Source organism: Ictidomys tridecemlineatus, chromosome 6 (assembly GCF_052094955.1).
Source record: "Ictidomys tridecemlineatus isolate mIctTri1 chromosome 6, mIctTri1.hap1, whole genome shotgun sequence".
In the NCBI taxonomy this organism is placed as follows: domain Eukaryota; kingdom Metazoa; phylum Chordata; class Mammalia; order Rodentia; family Sciuridae; genus Ictidomys; species Ictidomys tridecemlineatus.
Window position 1 is genome coordinate 36,801,488 of NC_135482.1, and position 20,749 is coordinate 36,822,236.

Genomic DNA, 20,749 nt, shown 5'->3' on the forward strand with positions numbered 1-20,749 from the left:
AGAAGAATTTCAGTGTTTAGGCGGCTCTCTCTTTGGCTTTCAATTATTTCTTGTTGCTTTGTGCCGTGATACCACTTAATTTTTCCTCTTTGTGCTTTTATGCAAATAACCATCCCATGCTCATCTCTCCTCATTCATATACCATGTTTTTACATAGCCTATTCCTACTCATCCTTGAGGATGAGTTCATATATCATTACATTTTCAAAACTTCCCTGAAAGGTCCCTCCTATCTGCCCTTTCCCTTAGCCCCTCAGTATACTCTTCTGATCTTCATTAGTATATACTACATCCTCTCTTCTACCCTTAAAGTAATACATATACACACTGCTTATAACAGTAATGGAGATTTAGTAATTTCCAAGTAAGTAGTAGCTCTTATCTTGTATCCAAATGATCTGTTTCAGTATTCTTTTTCTCCAATAAACTGTAAACTCCTTAACTTGAAGGACAATGTCTTACTAATTTTCTCTAACTTAGTTCTGGGATTATAGGTGATAAGGAATTTCTCCAGATCACACCTAGCTTTTGGACTTATGTAAACCTGAACATAGAGCCTAACTGAGTCTACCCAGGTTTCTGACTTATGGAACTGTGAGATAATCCATGGATATTGTTTTAATATGCTTGTTGCTGCAATAGAAAAAAAATACAAGTACCTGCCACCTGCCAAATAAATGCAAGGCTCTTACCTATGTGTTGGGAATGAATCTAGTATAGACTCCTCAAGATCTTCTTTCCTGATTTTCTATAAAGAAATTCATGTTGACTTTATCCCCTGTTAAGTAGGAAACACAAAATCAAACATACTAGTTGACCTTTCACCTTCACCAGAGTTGTGTCAAGTTCTGAGATCATACTCACACAGTGCTACTGTGGTCATGCGTTGTATGTGTTTGTACACTTATGCACATCTATCCTAGCATGCACGGTCTCCTTAAGAGTCTTCTCTAACATTCAAATCACAGTCAAGGACAGATGTACTATGAAACCTCAGGCCTTCACATTTGAATGCATTTCTCCCAAAGTCCTGCACTTAATTGGATATTTGCATTTTAAATACATTTTTGTAAACAATCTCACCCTTGTATAAATGTCAGTTCTCAGAAAACCTGATATACTTTCAGTTTAGACTTTTCCTGATTATTAAAGTAGTCTCTATTTCAACCTTTGTATTCCTTAAATTGCCAATAACTTCAGTCATTGTCATTTTCTTTCTCGTCCTAATTTTTTCCCTTCACATTTTACCAGTATTTGAATTTGTTCACTTAAAATGTGTTTACATAGCCAAGCACAATGGCTAGTGACTGGGGAGGCTGAGGCAGGAAGACCTCAAGTTTGACACCTAGCAACTTCACAAGAACCTGTTTCTAAATAAAAAATACAAAGGACTGGAGATGGAGCTCAGTGGTAAAGCACACCTGGGTTCAATTAAAAAATAAATAAATTAAATTAAAATGTGTTCGTGTTACTAAGACCAAGTATAAAATGTGTTCATTTTCTGTTCCTCTCCAATAGAATGTAAACTTGTTGATCATAGGTACTTCATCTGTTTCATTCATTCTTGTGTCCCTGGAACTTAACATAATGATTGACAAATAACAGATGTCAATCAAAGTATATCCACTGACTGACCTGAGATATACCAAACTCTACTTTCTAGCCACATCAGTAGAACAACTATTTTTGTTCAGTGGGATTCTCAGGCTTTTAGGCTCTAGCCTCTCTGAAGTGGTAGTCAGTCATTTACTTTGAGATTTTGTCAAAATCTAGAGGCACTTACAAGTATATAAGAAAGCAAACCTCTGTGTTCAAAAGGCCCATAGACTTTTCTCTCATCCTTTGTGTCTCATCCTTTGTGTCTATGCTAAACAAGCATATTAAAAAAAAATCCATGGATTATCTCACAGTTCCATAAGTCAGAAACCTGGGTAGGCTCAGTTAGGCTCTATGCTCAGGTTTACACAAGTCCAAAAGCGAGGCTTCAAGTTTTACTCTCACTGATATTCCATGGCAGCATCCAGGGATGGCTTGGGTGAACCCTTCTGCTTGGTTCCCTCTTCTTTACATTAAATAAAAATAATATTCCATGGTATTATGAATCAATATTTTTGTTAAGTGAGAAAAATAAATTTAGAAAATATTTTTATTGATCTCTAATACTACACAAATGTAATTTCAATAAGGTTCTAGTCATCTCATATACCAATTCTAACCACATTACCATCCCTGAACTCTTATTAAAGAGAAATTTGGGGAAGGCCATTTCAAGCTAGGAAGGAAAGTGTTTTGAAAGCAACTTCTGCTTTCCTCCCTGCCACAAACAAGCCCTGAGGCAGAAAAGCAGAGCTGCTAACAGCTTAAAAGAGGGAAGGAAAAGGGGCAAAGACAAGAAACAACAAAAAAAAAAAATTAACTTTTTCTTTCTCACATACATTATCCATTTAATCTTTAAAACAATCACAGGAAATGGATATCATTCCCACCTGCCAAAACTGAGTATAATTAGCTTCATTATTAGGGATACTATATCTGTTCCACTGCACATTTATGTTCTCACTATCTTACTCTGTCAAAATTTTACACTCTGGTCTACAGAGAAATTTAGAAATCTTTCCTAGAATTTATTTGAAGAACAACTGAATGGATCCCTCAATTAAATACTGGTGTCCCAAGATGGAGTTTACACACTTAAAATTCTCTTTTCAGATGGTGGAGAAGCCTTCAGTTGTTCTGATGATTTCAGTGCTATGGAACATAACCCTTCATTCTGAAGTTGCTTTTAGGTTTTCTCTCAAAGAATATACTTTCATATAAATTGGTCTTTCGATTGCTTGCCTTCCTTAATTGCGGCAGTTGTACCACCAAGATTCTTCCTGTAACCTTTGCTAATCATAATTATTATATATGGTAACTGTAGTCAGCCAGTTTCCCAAAGAATGAGACATCTAAATTTGTGGCACATGAAGCAATTCTCTAGGTAGATACACCACTAAAATAACAGAGAACCCCTCAGCAAAATGGTTATTATCTTTTCAATATCCTATCTTCTGATTATGCTAAGTAGAAAAGTCTTTACTTATGAGGTTAACATGTCCAACTCTTACCAATTTTTCTTTTTCATATAAATTGAGATTAAGTCTTGGGCTAAAATTCTTGACTGGCACCCGAATGTAGAATAATATTTTGTTTTTATGGTCTTCTTTTATGTATATTGAAAATGTTTTCTAATTACCGAAACAAAATGTTTATTTTAATTCCATTTAAGTTTTTTAAAATATTTTTAAAGTTGTTTATAGACCTTTATTTTATTTATTTATAGGCAGTGCTGAGAATCGAACCCACTGTCTCAAATGTCAGGCAAGTGAGCTACTGCTGAGCCCCATCCCCAGCCGCTCCATGTAAGTTTTTAAAAGATTAAAGAAAACATTAAGTAAATAGTAATAGTTTTGATTCTTGAATCTGGCAAAAATTGTGATAAAAGTTTGAGACACACTAAGCTAAATAATTCATATAAATGGTCATGTAATGTTCTGACATTGAACAAGATGCAGGTTGGGAGTCATGTGAGTAGTAGTAAGTTATCTCTTCAGCACTATGCCTGCATTTTGGATTGTTGCTAGACACTCATCTGATTCCCAAGTTTTTGTTTTTTGGGTTTTTTTTTTGGTGGGGGCGGGGGGGGCAGTGTTACTCCATGGAAATACCAAGTCACTAATTGTACTATGCTAGGATTAATTTCTTGAGATGAAGTCAGATGTGGCAGAAATTTCACCCAGAAGAGTTAGAACAAAGCTGTCAAGAGTTGTAAAAGGAACTACTGGGTCTGGAGTGAGACTGACCTTGTATGATCCAATCAGAATTGGTTTAGAAATGGAGTCCAAATCAAGTTTGGATGGGTCATTATTGGTTTTGGTGAACTTCCTCATTGACAGTAAATACCTTATAATGCTATAGTCTGTAACTTTTCTTCAAGTTCTTTATTCCTTTGTTCTTTTTAGATATATATGACGTAAAGTCTATTTTGGCATACTGTTCAAACAAAGAGTATAATTTATTCTAATTAGGATCCCAGTCTTGTGGTTGTACATGATGTGGAGTTACACTGGTCATTATTCATATATGAACATAGGAAAGTTATGTCAAATTCATTCTACTGTCTTTTCTATTCCCATCCTCCCTCCCTTCCCTTCATTCCCCTTTGTCCAATCCAATGAACTTCTCATATTCCCATCTGTACCCTCCTTTGTTATGGGTTAGCATACATATATCGGAGAGAACATTTGGCCTTTGGTTTTGGAGACTGGCTTATTTCACTTAGCATGATAGTCTCCAGTTCCATCCTTTTCTTGGCCTGTATTCACAGATTGCATTGTAATGAACTAAAATTTCAGATTTAGGTTCAGCATTCTAATATGATAGTAATAAATCTCCACGTTGTATGGTTGTTACTAAACTAAGGCTATAAATACATATACAAACACAAAATTTTTGCCTAATATTATATACTCTTGTTATTTTGCTAATAATAAACATAACAGTAAGTTTAATATCTTATTCTGGATTCTAGCTCATAGGTGATAAAGAAAAAAACGCATTTACAGGAAAAAAGTCTAAGTTGCTTAAGCATCTAATATAAATTTATTCTTTATTAAAATTATTTAAATTGGTCATAATCAACAAGTAAATTAATGATTAGTAGAGGATATTTTTAGTGTAATAAATCTTTTTGAAAAAATTGTGTAAAGATCCTATTCAGACAGCCTTGTGCATGTAACAAAAACCCCATCAGGATTAATGATTTGTCAGAAAAAAAATTGGCAAATTAATAAACATAGTTTCATTTGGACTTCTATTTTAACATTTAAATTGCCTTAACATTGCTAAAATATACTCTTACATTTCAATTTACTTTTACAGGCCATTAAGAAATGAAATATTTGTTACTTGTCCAATTTTTTCATCTGCTTTTAAGATAATACAAAGTGATTTCTTTGTGTATATTCTAATAAAAAGTTTTGCCTATTCTGATATTAGCCCTAGGTCTTCAGTAATTCATCAACATTTAAAAAAAAATTCCTCCCTAAAAAGACTAAGCAGGGGGCTGGGGTTGCGGCTCAGTGGCAGAACACTTACCTTGCACCTGAGGCACTGGATTCCATCCTCAGCACCCCATTAAAAAAAATAAATAAAATAAAGGTATTATATCCATCTACAACAACAAAAAAAAAGACAAAACAGGTGGCAATAAAGAGTATTTTCAATGACATTAATATAGAGCTTCCTGATCCTTAAATTTGTAGAAGAAAAGCTATATGCAGTGAAATTTGCACAAGTCAACAGCTCAGGGGTTTGGGATTTTTTTTTTAACTGGTACCTTTGGAAATCGGACTTAACTATGTTTTATTAATACGTATTTATTAACTTTACATTCTGAAATAAATGCTTCTTTATTACAGTAAATAAATCTGAAATGGCAGACTTCCCACTGAATTCCTCTTGCTCATATGAAAACTTGAGATATTGATCTATATACCAAGAGTACTTTTCAAAATTACCAAATAGACCATTACATTCTTGGAAAATAGGAATAAACTATCAGTTTTTCTAGGGAGACAGAGGAGCTGAGAAGGCAATCTAAATTTTTTTTTTTTAATTCTGAGAGTGTATTCTGTGGTTCGGAATTTTATATTTTAGAGTTAATGGAATTCCTCAGCACCAAAAGCCATCATTATACAAAGGGCTGATATTATCATTCGTGTATCTTATGAAGACACAATAGTGCATTTTACTATGCTACACTCATTTTCTGTTTCTACAGTATTTTCAAAGGAAATATTTTTTATCCTCACTTGGATTCTATTACTATCCCAGTAATTGCAGTTCAGAGTATTCAGTTTTACAGGCAGTTGATTTCCTACTCATATTTTACTCAATTATTTTATTTCTTAATATGATAGGCTGCAATGTAGTGTGCTGGAAAAGCCACTATGCTGAGAATAAGAAAGGCATAATTGTTCACTGCTGTATTTCCAGCACACACACACACACACACACACACACACACACACACACACACACACAAAAAAAAAAAAAAAGCCTGACCCAGAACAGGTGCATATTTGTTGTTGAATGGATCCTAACTCTGTTTCTCAGTAAAATTAAATAAATCAACTAGTACGTTGAGGATTCAGTCTAGATGATCCTTCAGTTTCCATTGAACGGTGAAGTTTTATAACTCACTTTGACATTGAATGCGCTAAAAATAGTGGATAACAATGGGTTATTAAAAAACATCTTTCGGTAGTGATTGCTGATAAATGATTCATAAGGCATCAGTAATACGAATTGTCTGTAGGCGCGCGCGTGTGGTCATACAAGGCAAAGTTAAAAATTCTTTCTTTATGATGAAGATAAATTAGTCTTTCTGAGCACGAGAAGTCATTTTTCCCATTGTATTTTCAGTGCCTACTAAGTCACGGCTTGCCCGGTAGGTATTCAATATATATCAGTTGAACTAATTGCCTTTATTAACATGCCTTTTGAATGTAAACCCAAATGGGTCTTTACTCCTCCTTAGAAAGCAGTGGAGCTGGAACCACAAATCCCTTAAAAGGTCAGGACCAGTTAACAAGGCTGAGCTAAGTTCACTGGTAGTGCCACACAGGCTTAAAGCATTGAAGGAAGGGGAAGAGGACTTAATATAAGCGTAAAGAGAGAGGAAAACCAAAACAATAACAAATAAGCATAAGAGGAAAGACGTTTCTACAGTGGCAGGAAGCCACTGCAATTACCGCAGGTCAACCTTTGTCAATAGGTGGTCATTCGGTAACTACCACCAAAGCCGGCAGCAACACAGACCCCACTTTCTTAAACGTGCCTATCAATAATAAGGTGCTCAAGTTCTTCTGAGTTCCTCAGAAAGCGCGACCACAAGCACCTAATTCACGACCTATCTTCTAGTCCATTCAAATAACGCAGCCAATAGGAAAATCCTCCGCCCTGAGCAAACGACCCAGCATAGCTGAGACAGCCCCGGAGGCAGGTCTGCCCTTTAGAGCCTTGCAGCCTCACTGCTGGCTTCCGGAACCCTCAGCTGGGCAGGACAACCTTCCTTCCCTGCCTCCTCCCTTCCAGGTTGGCCCCGGCCCCCGCAGCCCGGGTTCCCGGGCCACACCCGCTTCCCTCCGGTGGCTGGACCGCCCCCGCCGCAGTTCGCGGGAGCGCTCTTCCTGGGGCGGGTCTAGGTCCAGAGCGCATGCGCACTGGCCGCAGGGCGCCTCCCTGCCCGGATCTCGCGAAGTTACGTTAGATTGGCCGCCGGTGACGGGTGGCCGTGCTGGGGGCGGGAGGGTTTCTGTGGTAGGAAGGGAGGTCCGCTCGGTCGGGCACGCCGCCCCAGTGCTCTGTGGGATACTGGAAGTCTCGAGTGTCTCCTCCTGGTTCCCAGCCCTCCTCTGGCCTGCACTCATAGAAACAGACACACACCCCCTGACACCCCGCTCTTCCCTCTCCGCCTCCCCCTCCCCCCCCTCGCGATAAGAAGACCCGGCGGCAGGAGAGGGGATGAAGATGGCGGACGCGAAGCAGAAGCGGAACGAGCAGCTGAAGCGCTGGATCGGCTCGGAGACGGACCTCGAGCCTCCCGTGGTGAAGCGCCAGAAGACCAAGGTGAAGTTCGACGATGGCGCCGTCTTCCTGGCTGCTTGCTCCAGCGGCGACACGGACGAGGTTCTCAAGCTGCTGCACCGCGGCGCCGACATCAATTACGCCAATGTGGACGGACTCACTGCCCTCCATCAGGTCTGTGCGCCCCGCCGCCTGGTCTTGCGACCCTAAGGGTCCAGGTCGGCCTCACCTCGAGGCCTCCCCTCGTCCACGGACCTCCTGAGGCTGGGGGTGGCGGGAGACTCCCAGCTGCGGGTGAGGGGGCGGCTTCCCGAGAGGGAGAGGGCAAGAGAACTAGTGGAGCGAGGGCGCTGGGTTTGAGGCCCCCTTCAGACCGGTTGCTGTTGGAGTTGGGAACCGGGTGATTTCCGGGCCATAGGAGAAAGGGGTCTACGATCCTCTTGGGGCTCCAGAGCCGTTTGTGGACATGTGTCTGGTGTTTGGGGTCGAGACAGGGAGGGGTGTAGTGGGGTGTGCCGGGACCCCAGTGTCAGGGATATATGGGAGGGGGGTGCTGAAGAAAGCGACAACAAGGGACATTAGGGACGCTTGGGCAGATGGACGTCTTTGGCTTGTAGGTGGGCATTGGATTTGTTGTACTTTTTAGGGCTTATTACAAGTGATGATGATAATAATAGTCATTAGGAGTCCTAAGCTGAGTGCCCTGAGCGAACGATTTCCTGTTTTCTCCTTTATTGCTCTTGGTCACTGGGGAGGGGAAAACGGGGTGTAATTAGCTGATCTGCACTGGCTGAAAGAGGGGGAATTGGATTGTGTAAGGTAAAGAAGCGTTCCCAAAGGGCTTGCCCACCACCGGACCGGAACACAGTGAGTCCGGTGCTCAAAGAGTTTGCCGCAGTGTCAGAGATCCTTGAGCCCTAGGTCCTGGGGTGTGCACTGAGGCTAGAAAAAGAATAAACATCGTGCACTCTTCAAAGCCAATTACCAAGCTCTGTTTTTTCTTGGGGGGCGGAGGGGGAGAGAAAGCTGGTCACAAAGTTTTCTCAAAATGGATGCTTTGTGCATGTTAAAGTTTTATAGTAGTCTGATTGGGATCTCTCAATGTTAGCCAAATAAGGAGAAACTATTGGCAATCCAGAGATAATGTTGCTTTGCCTTTAACAGGCCAAAAGCAACACAACCCGTAGAGTTGTGCATAAAAAGCAATTTTTAAGTGATGGTAATAGGTGGCATGACATAGACTTTTTCCATTTTTTTTTTCTTATTGGACAATTTGGAATGACTAGAAAATCTCTTAGGCTTCAAAGACTTTGGGGCTTAATGTCAAACTTGCCTTTATTATATATGGAAGATCGAAGAGTTATTTTGAGTAATGCTTTAGTAAAAACTTGTTTGAGAATTCGAAACTTAAGCCTTTATTTCGTGAATATTAACTTGATGCCTTTGTAAAAGAGGTGTGTGGTGGTATTTTTCGTTTTACTGCTTCCTGTTTAAGTGAATGATGACCAATTTAAGTTTTATTTAATCAAATTCTCATATCGAACTTGGCATGTAGCCTTTGTTTACAGAGTTGACTGGATGGATTGAAATGATTGGCAAATTGCAGAACAAATCTGGAATTCAGAATGTAACACCCAGAGAAAATATAACATGGTCTTTAGCTCTTTCTGTATTCCATTAATTAAGGTTTTCTAATGTATAGCAAACTTTTTATTAGGCTGAACTTTATTTTAGGCAGTATAACTCTACATTCTAAAAACATAAAAAAAATCTTTACAAATTTGTTTCCAAGTAAAAGATTCACATGTTTTAATATGAAATTGATTTTGAAAGACTTGTTGTATGTATGAGGTCAGGATAATTGGATAATGGTTCATGTCAATATATTAAAATTATGAAACAGAAATTTAAAGTTAACTACTGTTATGGAAGAACCCAATTTTATTGGCTTAGAGGAAGAGGAAAATTTTCTACTATGTTAATATAATACTGGTTTAAATAGTAAGAGGGAATACAGGGAATGGCCTTCTTAGGGTCTCTTTAAAAACTCAGTTTTGCACATGTTGCAAAGACTTACCATTGTCTCCTTGATTAATTGAATTCTGTGGTTAGTCATTTTGTTGTGATGTAGATACAGTTTTTATTGGGAGTTTTGTAGTTGACATTGCTTAAGCAGAAGTTTCTAAGTATATACCATTTGCATAAACCATTTTCGTAATTTATTTGCTCATTCCATGAACAGTGAGGCCAAAGTCTTGAAAAGATCAAGCAATGCAATTTTTATTATGTTTTCTTAACTTTGATTTCTCATTTATTTTGTACCTTTTTCTCTTTGTAACTGTGAGTGCATAGAGTTTGTTCTGGGCAAATTCAGGATACCAGATAGTGAAAGGTGATTAAAAAAACTTTTTTGTAAAGAGCCACAAAACGATTTTAAGCTTTTAAGAAATCTCTTGAATGCTGCTTGTTTTAAATACTTAATACCAAAATGACCTACTGATTTGTTGAATACTTATTGAATCATTTTCTTAAATTTTCGTAAGATCATAGAATACCTGAAATGTTTTTCCTAGATTAATTATTGGTTAGTCTTTTTGAAAATTCACTTACTTTTTAGTTTTTATAGAATATTCTAAATTTCATTGTCAGGAGAATGTTTTGGGAACTTCATAGCCCATAAACATATTTGTTATTCTAATGTTTTCCTTGCATTTAAATATAAGGAGCTTATATTTAAAAGTTTATTAATTGGTTGGATGAGCTGTCTTGATACTTATTTTATAGCTATCTCTTCTTATATAAAAAGTCATTCATATAGTAGAAAGAGTACTGTTTTTAATTAAATTTCTCTCTTGGTCTCCAAAGTAGCCTTCCTTCTCTCTGCCCAACTGGAAAAGAGCACAACACATCAAGCATATGATATAAATTTCTGATTTTTTTAAGAACTGAGATCTGGAGTACAATTTCAGTTTAATCAGTAAGCAAAAATTGGTTTCTGATTTTAAAGCTGCCTGGTAGAGTTTTACAGTATGTGATTATATTTTAGCATACTTTATAAAGATTTAGATTAATAGGGAATATATAGAATGCCTTTTGCTGATCCTTGCTGGTGTGCGTAAAATGCAGGACTGAGATTTCTTCCACAATTTTGAATTTAGCTTTTTTATTTTTCCTTAAATCTTTTTTCCTCTGTGCCATGGTTTCCAAGTCAATTTCCAGTTTTCATGTTTCTGCATATCACCAATCCCTCATTTTTCTTCTGATGTATTGGTTTTTAAATAAATAGTATTAAGTGTTGTGATTTTATATTTAGGTAATAATACAATGAATGCAGGTCCACCAGCTTTGCCACAGAATGACTACTGCATATACATTAACCTTTGACATTTTTTTTAAACAATTTTATTTGATCAAGCATAGATTCTCATAGTTCTAATTTAGTTTTATAATCTATTTTATCTCAACATTAGAGATACATATATTTTTCATATTTTTAGACTTCCCTTTTTCCATTCTGTAAATTTGGTTGTTTGACAGTTTTACATTCTTGTCAGGAATTTTGTTTAATGTTGTATAAATGCAGCCTAAAAAGAAGCATCTTTCCTCACCAACACTGCTCTTCTCATTGATGCCTCTATTTCTGTTAATGATGTCGTTAATCTCTAGGTCAAATTAAACATTTTAGTTGTTGTTTACTCATGCCTCTTGTCTGCATATATCAGTCAATCTTCTGTCTCAATCTTTTCTTCACAATTACTTTTACATCAGTTCTTTTCCTGCCACCATTATCAACCTACTTCTTTTATTTTTTCCCCTTTATTAATTTTATCCCTAGAGTATGGTAATAACTTTGTTATTTCTCTTACTGGTTCAATCTAAGGTATATAACAGTAACACTGTGATTGTTCACTCCTCTCCTTAAACTTGAATTTAAAGCATTCTCTCATTTGCTTATGCTTAATACATCCTTATTGTTTTGTATTCTTTATTTTATAGAGGTTGGTTAACTTTCATTTGAACTAGATCTTGACCCCCCCCTTTTTTTTGCACCACTTGAATATTCTTTCTTTGTTCTTTGCCAATAAAAATCGTAGTCATTCTTCAAGGTTCAAATCGAATTGCCAACCAGAAGGCTCTTTCTGTTTTTGGAACTTGTGTAATAGTATGGTAATAGAGAGATTCTCTATTCTGGGGTATGTTCTGCCTATCTTCTGTTATTAAAACACTTCTTACTGAATATTATTTGTAAGAAACTTACAAGAATAAGTATCTAGTCTTCTGCATTTTTGTATTTTGAGAGTTTGGCTCAATAAAATTTTGTTGAATTATTTCATATAGATATGAGTTGTGAGATACATCTTGAAATCCTTCACATCCAGATGCTTAGTATATTGTTTTGCATATACCAGAACTTGTGTGTTTACAAAATAAAGACTTTATCTTTAGTATGTATTTTTAATATCTGGAGATTTTTTAAAATTCTAAATATCAGTCTCTTCCTATTAAAAAATCCTAAAGCGGTTTAAATTTTGGTTAAGTTATAAAAAAAAATAGTATAACCAATTGAGTCATTAATCAGTTGCTTACTTTATAAGTCTGAACTCGGTCCTAAAGAAGAATTCAAAGTTTAATTAGGCCATAATCTATTTAATAATAATAATAATTATTATTATTATTATTATTTGTGGTGTTGGGGATTGAACCGAGGGTTGCTCCATCACTGAGCTATTAAAATTTTTGTTTTGAGACACTGCCTTACCAAGTTGACAAGGCTGCCTTTGACCTTGTGATCTTCCTGCCTCAGCCTACCAAGTTACTAGGATTACAGGCATCTGCTACCATACCAGCCTATTATAATTTTATAATAATGTTTTCCTTTTACTTTTCAATGCAGACTAGCCATTAAATATTAAGTCCTTTTTGTCTTAAAATACAAATTTTATTAACTTCTAAAGGAGCCATTTGAAGCTTCTTCATTGAATAAGTGACTCCACTCTTGTCAGTTAAAGGAATAGTCTTAAGATATAAAGTGTTAAAGATTTGGGAAGCAGTTAATTTTGAATTGTTTGTTAGAATATAGTTTAATTGCTGTGTGTAAGATATCAATTTAAAACTAGAAATTTTAGTTTATAACTTACCTTTTTTGGGTGGGAAATATTAAGGTCTTAGAAGAACCTTATTGAATCACTTGTAAATAATATGAAATGTGTGCTTAAAGAATGTACAGTAAAATTATTTTCTTTACATAATTGTCTTAGAAAGCTGTGATACTTTATGTTGATGACTCTTCGAAATTTTAGTTGAAATCAACCTAAATGCTTTTGGGGGGAGGGTGTAACTGGGAATTGAACTCAGGGACACTCAACCACTGAGCCACATCCCCAGCCCTGTTTTGTATTTTATTTAGAGACATGGTCTCACTGATTTGCTTAGCATTTCGCTGTTGCTGATGCTGGCTTTGAACCAGTGATCCTCTGTCTTAGCCTCATTTGACACCTTACCCAGCCTAAATGCGTTTTTTTAAAAACACAAATTCCTAGCCTTAAATTGGCCCCTCACATCTGACTAACCTTAGCCACATACTGGGTGTGCAGATAGAGCACCAATGCCTACACTGCTGCTGTTACAATGCCTTCTCTGCAGTTGCTGCCTGTGTGCTTCCTGGCAACAGTTTTGTGGTCTGTCTTTGAAGTGTCATAACCAAGCCCATCTTTCCTGTGCTTCAGCTACAGTATGATTTCAAGCTGTGACTGAGCATTTTCTAGTATAGCTTGGTAGAAACACTGGATGGAATAGAGGAAGTTTTTTTCATCATCCATTTGCTATCATGTTTCACAGGTACTATTCACATAAGTACCTGTACTTGAAAATCTATTTAAATGATTTTTTTTTTAAAGACAGGTACTTAAGAAACCTTTTTATTAGAGGGAAGAGAAAAGCATTGTTTTGTTACTATAACATGTTACTCCTTGACACTTCCCAAAGTATCTCTGTGCCTGCAAAATGTTGCCATCTTTTATTACATTTATTATATTTCTTTTGAAAATTTGTGGGGTTCCACAATCCTGTTGAAAAGACAGGGCATAAGCATTTTGATATACTTTTTTGAAGGGCTTGAAGACCTTCACCAGTTGTTTTTTAGTTTGTACTAAGGTGCAATAGCATAACTTATCATAGGGTTTATTGAGGAGAGGTGCTTTTACAAACATTACCTTTTAATTTTCACAGCCTTCTTTTTTTCTTTTCAAGGTAACTAGCAGAGCTGGGATTCTACTGCAGACTTAGCTCAGAGCCCAAACTTATTCTAGGTGTCTCTTTTAAGTCTGAAAAAGAAAGCATTCTTAAATCTTTCAGTCGTTACAAAGGTGATTAGTGGTCAGAGGTCTCCGTATACCTTAGCAGAGATTGAAATGAAAAACAGTTAATTTTTTCCCTCTATTTTGTTTTAACTAAGTTAACACTTGAGACCTTTTGATGGTAGTTGAAAAGCAGTAGTGCACTATCTAAATTAACCTTAGAATTCAAAATTGCCCAAATTTTAGGAACTTCCAAGATTGTTTTTTGATTGATCATTATGTGGAGAGTATTTAGCAGGTTCTTTTGGAAGTTGCAGAGGAAGTTAAAGTACCAATAAAATACTTCTTATTTCTGGACATAAGAGTTTAGTTTTAAAACATTTTCATTTTTTAAAAAATCTTAGTAACAATTTATATTACTACTTTAAGTGCTTTTTGTACCCATTCACAGTAAATTTTTTATACATACATGTACATATTTGATTTGTTTTAGAGGTAAATTATAGACAAGTTCATATCAGAAATATTTAAAAAAACCATTTCCATCTTGTCACCACTTTTCAGCTTAATCCCTGCAATTTACTTTCAATACAGAGATTACTGACATTAATAATTAGTACTTGAGACAGTGCATAAAATGCCAATAGTTATTTAAAATGACTTCTGAGTTAGTAAAATGAACATTCTAATGTTAATATTTTATTTTAGTTAGGAGACTTATTATATCAAAAGTTATAAGAATTATCCATTCATTGCAGAATTTAGGCAATATAATTCTTAATTTGGAAAAGGTAGTAAAATTTTCTTATTGATAAATATGTGAAATGTGATTTTACTTACTCCCTATCAAATAATTGATTCTCTGAATTTTACATTTCATGAACCAATATATTTTTAAAATTTTTTTCAGTCACCAAAAGAGCATAGCCTTTTTATTTTGGACTATGAGAACATTAAAAACAGTTTGTTCACCTGATAACTGTAGTCATCATTTCATAAAGGAAAAGGGATATTCTGACAGCAACAAAAGGATGTCCAAATAGGGGATAGTTGGAACTTACATATCAATCTGTTGATAGATTGATAAGGGATGTTCTGTATGTGTTTTCATGAAATAGGGAGTAACTAAGGGTAAACATATCTGAATACGATTCTCTGCGTCCTCTTTTGGGGTAGGGCATGGTACAGTACAGGTGGCAAAGATAGATCATCAAGGTGCAAGCAATGGGGTCCCTGGTCACCTAATCAGGAATAAAAAAAGAATTTATCTGAAGGGATTCAGGAGATTGCCTTTCTTTAGGAATCATATTATTCCATATTACTACTTCCATAAGACTTTGTACATGTTATTTTCCTCTGAAATTTATTTTCCAGCTTATTTTTATTAAGGTACAGCTTAAAGCCCAAAGTGTGAACTTGCTTGACCACTAGGGCACACAATGATTCTCTTAGTGTTTAAATCATAGATTTGGCACTTATACACTACCTGTTTTGTTAGTATATCTTATTATAAGACAAAATAGTGAATTCCTTAAGATAGGGACTTTGATTCATTTTTCTTTAAATTCCCTTTGGTATCTACATTTTATTTTAGCTGGTACACCATAAATGTTTATTAACTTAAAAAAGCTGAACATAATGTAATCTTTTGAATAGCATAGTACATAGAAAACAAAATGATGGCAATTTGGATAAATGTAATAGCACTTAAGAGGATTAAAAATGTTCTAACAAAAAGGCATATGCCAACAATTTACTTTTAGGCAGCCATTATTACAGTCAAAAGTTTATCAGGATTTGCTGAGCCCGGTGGTACATGTCTGTAATCCCAGCAGCTGGAGAGTCTGAGACAAGGGGATCTGGAGTTCAAAACCCAGCCTAAGCAAGTCAGCAAGACCCTGACTCTAAATAAAATACAAAAAGGGCTGAGAATGTGGCTCAGTGTTTGAGCACCTCTGGGTTCAATCCCTGGTACCAAATAAATAAATAAATAAACAAACAAGAAAAAATTCAATATTTAAGAAATGGAACAAATTGTTGATTACCAATGCAAATAGAACTTTGCTTAGTTTATGTAATTTACTTTAAAATCAATTTCCTTAAACAAATTCTTGGGTGTTTGTTTAGTAGAGGAATGTCTAGCGTAAAAACTTTAGATGCAATGTATATATTTAAGAGATTTTAATCACAGGTTCTTTTCTAAATATTTTCACTATGGATTGTTGTATGCCACTATTTTCTGACCTCATTAGTATTTTGGTTGTTTATTGTTTTCGTTGTTGTGCTGGTTAACCATATAAAGATAAACCAGTTCTGTGTTATTGCTCTAAGTACTTGCTTGACTCAAATGCACTTAACATGGGTGGAGACATTCCATGTTGTCATGTGTTATATAGGCATTTCTGAAATGACATTCAATAGAAACCATGAAAAGAAGTATTCCTCAGCTGTCACCTTTTTAGTAATCTGTTTAAGTACAAGCATTGAGTGTGTGGATATTCTGCCCAGAGGTCCTCACTTAATAACAATCTTTAGTATCATTCATATTGAACTTAAGTTACTTTTTTTGTTAGTTCAGTATGATTTCTAACAAAATCATAAGATTATAGAAAGTTTGTGTCATTTTCTTTAGTACTACGTAATATAAAAGAGATTAAATTTTGTGAGGAGCAAATTGATATCTTCTTCAAGACTAATAACTATGTGGGAAAGTATGTTTTCGGACTGTTAAAAAATACAAGTGCGTTACCTTTATTTTGTAGTAAACATACTGTATGTGTTTTATTGTCCTCTTGCTTGGAACATTTCTAGAACTTTTTCAGAGCTACAAGTTAAGAACATTCTTTTGAATATCCTAGTATTGAGAATTTTTTTCTTACAGGGGAGTTTTTTAATTTTGAAAATGATAGTCACTTGGAGTTGCATCTGGAAATAGTAGAACATGATAGTATGTATCATAATTAGTATCAGTAATTAAGTGATTTTTCTAAAAAAATTATTTTTAAAATGTCATAAAGAGATTAGATTTTATTTTAATAACACTTTTTACATTATTTGGACTTAAGTATTCTTCAGAATTTCTTTATGATGAACCATGTGTATTCTTTGTTTGGGTTCTTGATTTTGCATGAGACAACTCAGTGTTATAGCTTGTGATTTGAATTTTTTTTTGTGCGTGTATGTGTTTATGTTTTTTACAAAAGGTTTCATTGCTGCTCTTCCCAGATCATGGTACTGCATTTCATTGAGTTGTTTTTCTCCAGTACATGTTAATTTGTAGTTTTACTCAAAAGTTTTGAACAGATGACATATTCAGCAATTTTTGTATCCTCTCCAAGTACACAGAACAGTCTACATAAAGACTTAACATCAAGGGTTTTCCTTTAAAAATGTGTATTGCTATTTACTCTTTAAACCATTTTTGAACACTAAAATGTCTTTAAATTTCTGATCTGTTTATTTTAATCTTATATATGAAAATGCAGTAAGTAATCATTAAGTCTCAGCATCTTCTACTCTTACATTTATATGATCTTTCTATTTTTTTTTGTTTTACACATAGCTTACTTTTAGGTTTGCTTATTATGTATATGTATTTTAACCCAAATAAAAATGTTTTTATAGTTTCAAGAAAAATAATTATTTGGATAATTAATGCATCATAGAAAAACGTAGGAGAAATTTAGTGCTATTCAAATTTTCAGGATTGGAAGTAGCCCCATTTAAAACTCTGGTAAACTTTTTTTTATACGTCTCTGTACAAGTATGTGATTTTCTATAAATATGATTGTACCCAGTTTTCTAATGTATGATCTGTTTTTTAAATTATACATCTTTACAAATACTTCTGTGTTACTCAGTATTAATATACATTTATATACATTATAATATACATTTTACCTTTTAATGGCTACATAGTATTCCTCTGTATATGGAAATACACATCCCCAGATTTATTTTTTTAGTCTTCTGATTATCAACATTTAGTGTATTTTCTAGTTTCTCATGTTATGTGTATTTTATCACTATATACATCTTTGCTCACTTATTACATTTTATTCTTGGTATAGTTTCTTATATGTTTTGGTCAAAATAATATGCTGTTTTAATGCTTGTTTATACAAAAGACATTTTCAGTAAAATTTCTATTATGTCACATAATTTAAGACTAACCTTGAAAGAAAGTACCCCTGCTGATATACAGCTGTTAAATTCATGTGATGATGTCATTCCTATAAGTCACCCATAGAAAAATGTTTTTATTGCTTTCTCTCTCTCTCTCATAAATTGTATTTTATTCAAAGACGCGATTGATGAAGAGAAAGGATAAAAAGTTTTTCTTTACAAAAGATGTAGTTCTAAGGTTCTAAATTGTGTAAGTTATTAAAATGGTAACATTTGTATTCTTCATTTGTATAATATTATTATTCATTTAAATTAATGATCAACTCATTCATGCAGTAGTTATACAGTTCATCGTATATTCAGGACTGTACTTATTTCTAAAAACAGGCCCTTCCTTGGAAGTGGCATACAACTTAGTTAAAGCTGCAGTATAAACAAATGATCATAATTTTCGTAAGTGCTAGAGCATAGATACAGGTTGAAATGAAAGTTTTTTTATTAGGAGGACTTAACCCAAAATGTCAGGAAAGGCAACCCTGAGAAAGCTATGCTAGTTACAGGTAACTTATCCACAGGTGTATTGAGTCTTTTATGAGCCAGTTTTCTCCTGGTTTGTTTTCATATGAATGCCCCTGTTCAGTTTCCCTTTCTGATCTGTTTTTCTTAAAGGGTCTTATGCCTTTTTTTTTTTTTAAATAGCATTCATTCCTGTAGTTTCAACAGTTTTCTTTTATGTGATACATAGCTTATTTTTTATATCATCAGTATTCCATTTACTAAGCTAAAATTACAGGATTCTCTTGTTTTTTCGTTCATTTCTTCTACATGCTCAGTTCCCCCATCACACTTAGATCTAAAAAAGAAATAATTTCAAATCCATAATAGTATCTGTGTATTCATTTAACAAATTTTAAAGGCCTTCTTTGTGTCAGACACTGTTAAGTGCTGGGGGTAAGGTGCATTTTTAAATAAATAAAACAGATACCTAACAGTACTCTTTCGGAGTCTTGAGTAAAATGAAATTACTTACGTGTCATATCAAATCAAAATACAAATCAAAACCAAATGAGATTTCATTTTACATCCTTTAGGATGGGTATAGTAGATAAAATAAATAATAACAAATATTGACTAGCATATGAAGACGTTGGAGCCCTCATACACTGTTAGTCGTAATATAAAATGTGCTAATGTTGGTGGTAATATAAAATATAAATGCCACTTTCAAAATAATCTCATTTCTTCAAAAGGATAAATGTAGATTCACCATGTGACCTAGCAATTTACTCCTAGTTATATACCCAAGAGAATTGGAAGTTTAACCCCATAAAAACTTGTGCATCGATTTTCATAACATCATTATTCATAATAGCCTAAAAATGGAAACAGTGCAAACATTTGCCCACTGATGAGGAGATAAAGTGGTATTCTTTGTCACTGGAATCAGAGTCTATTATTCAGCCATAAGAAGGGATAGAGTATTGATTGTTGCTACAAAGATGAATCTTAAATGCGTTTTGCTAAGTTAAAGACCACATATTGTATGATTCCATTTATAGGAAATGTGCAGAATAGGCAAATCTGTGGAGACAAAAAGCAGGTAAATTGGTTGCCAAAGGCTGAGGTGTTGAGGGGATTTGGGAAGTTACATCTAGTGGGTGCAGTGTTTCTTTTTAGGGTGATGAAAATGTTCTAAAATTGTGGCAGTATTTGTACAACTCTGTGACTACACTAAAACCCACTTATAAACTTAGTGGTTCTTGTACATGTATTATCTCTCAATAAACTACATATTTTCTAAAAAGTAAAAGAGATGGACTAATTATCAATGTTCCTCACTAAAAAGTGAAGCGCTTGCCAACTTCAACTTCCCCCAACTGCAGCGTAAACTTTTTTTTTTTTTTTTTTTTTTTTTGTTACTATAGTTATGGTGGCAAATAGCCTTAACACAGCTTGGGATCTACTAGAATATGGATAAATACCTCCATATTATAAATTATAGCTATAATTTATAATTATAAATTTGTATCAGTTATATGCAGTGATATGTAGTGGGAGTAATATAGAGTGCTTGGAAACTCATGAAGATATATCCATCCCCCTAGATTTAGGGAGGGGGAAGGTTTTCTGGATAAAGTTGTTTTCAGTTATTGAGTGATGAGCTTAGAAGTTAAGCAAGGCTGTGAGGGAAGGCAGAGACTATTTCAGAGAGAAAATAGCATATGCAAAGATCTGGAGGTGGATATAGAAGTTCTAGGAGATTTTTCCTCAGGTTAACAGAGATAATTGAATTTTCTCTTAGAAAAATGAGCTTTGCTGCAATGCAGAGGACAAGGCTGGAGGTAGGGAAATAGTTCAGGAATTTGAGTAGTCTTGAGGTAGATGAATGTGACATGAAGTAGCTTGGTGGCAGTCAGAATGGAAAATAGGTTGAATCAGGATATATTTAAGAAATAGAATTGATAGAAATTAGAAGTGGATTGACCTAAAGGAGTAAGACTCAAAGATTGTGCACCTGGCTTCTGGTATGAACAAGACAACTAGGTGAATGGAGAGGCTTTTCACAGTGTACAGTAAATATGGAGAAGCGTATATAAAAACCTCATAGGAGATCAAGATCCATGGTTGTCTTGTCGGATTTTCAGTGAACTACCTAAAAATACATGGAGAATTTTGTTAGTTTTTTTTTCTACCTTTCA

General features: G+C 34.9%; 1 protein-coding gene across 4 annotated transcripts in view; it reads left to right on the top strand.

Annotated features, from left to right (window-relative positions):
- Positions 1 to 7,304: 7,304 nt before the first annotated feature.
- Ppp1r12a (protein phosphatase 1 regulatory subunit 12A) overlaps positions 7,305 to 20,749 on the top strand; it is a 134,722-nt gene continuing 121,277 nt past the window's right edge. For 3 of the 4 annotated variants that reach the window (XM_013364115.4, XM_013364118.4, XM_005337992.5), the window contains exon 1: positions 7,306 to 7,803. In XM_013364115.4, coding sequence (XP_013219569.2) covers positions 7,567 to 7,803 — 237 coding nt within the window. In that variant the 5' untranslated portion in view covers positions 7,306 to 7,566. Of the gene's footprint in view, positions 7,804 to 20,749 lie in introns of all 4 variants that reach the window. The other variant, XM_040280275.2, reaches the window with a different exon arrangement.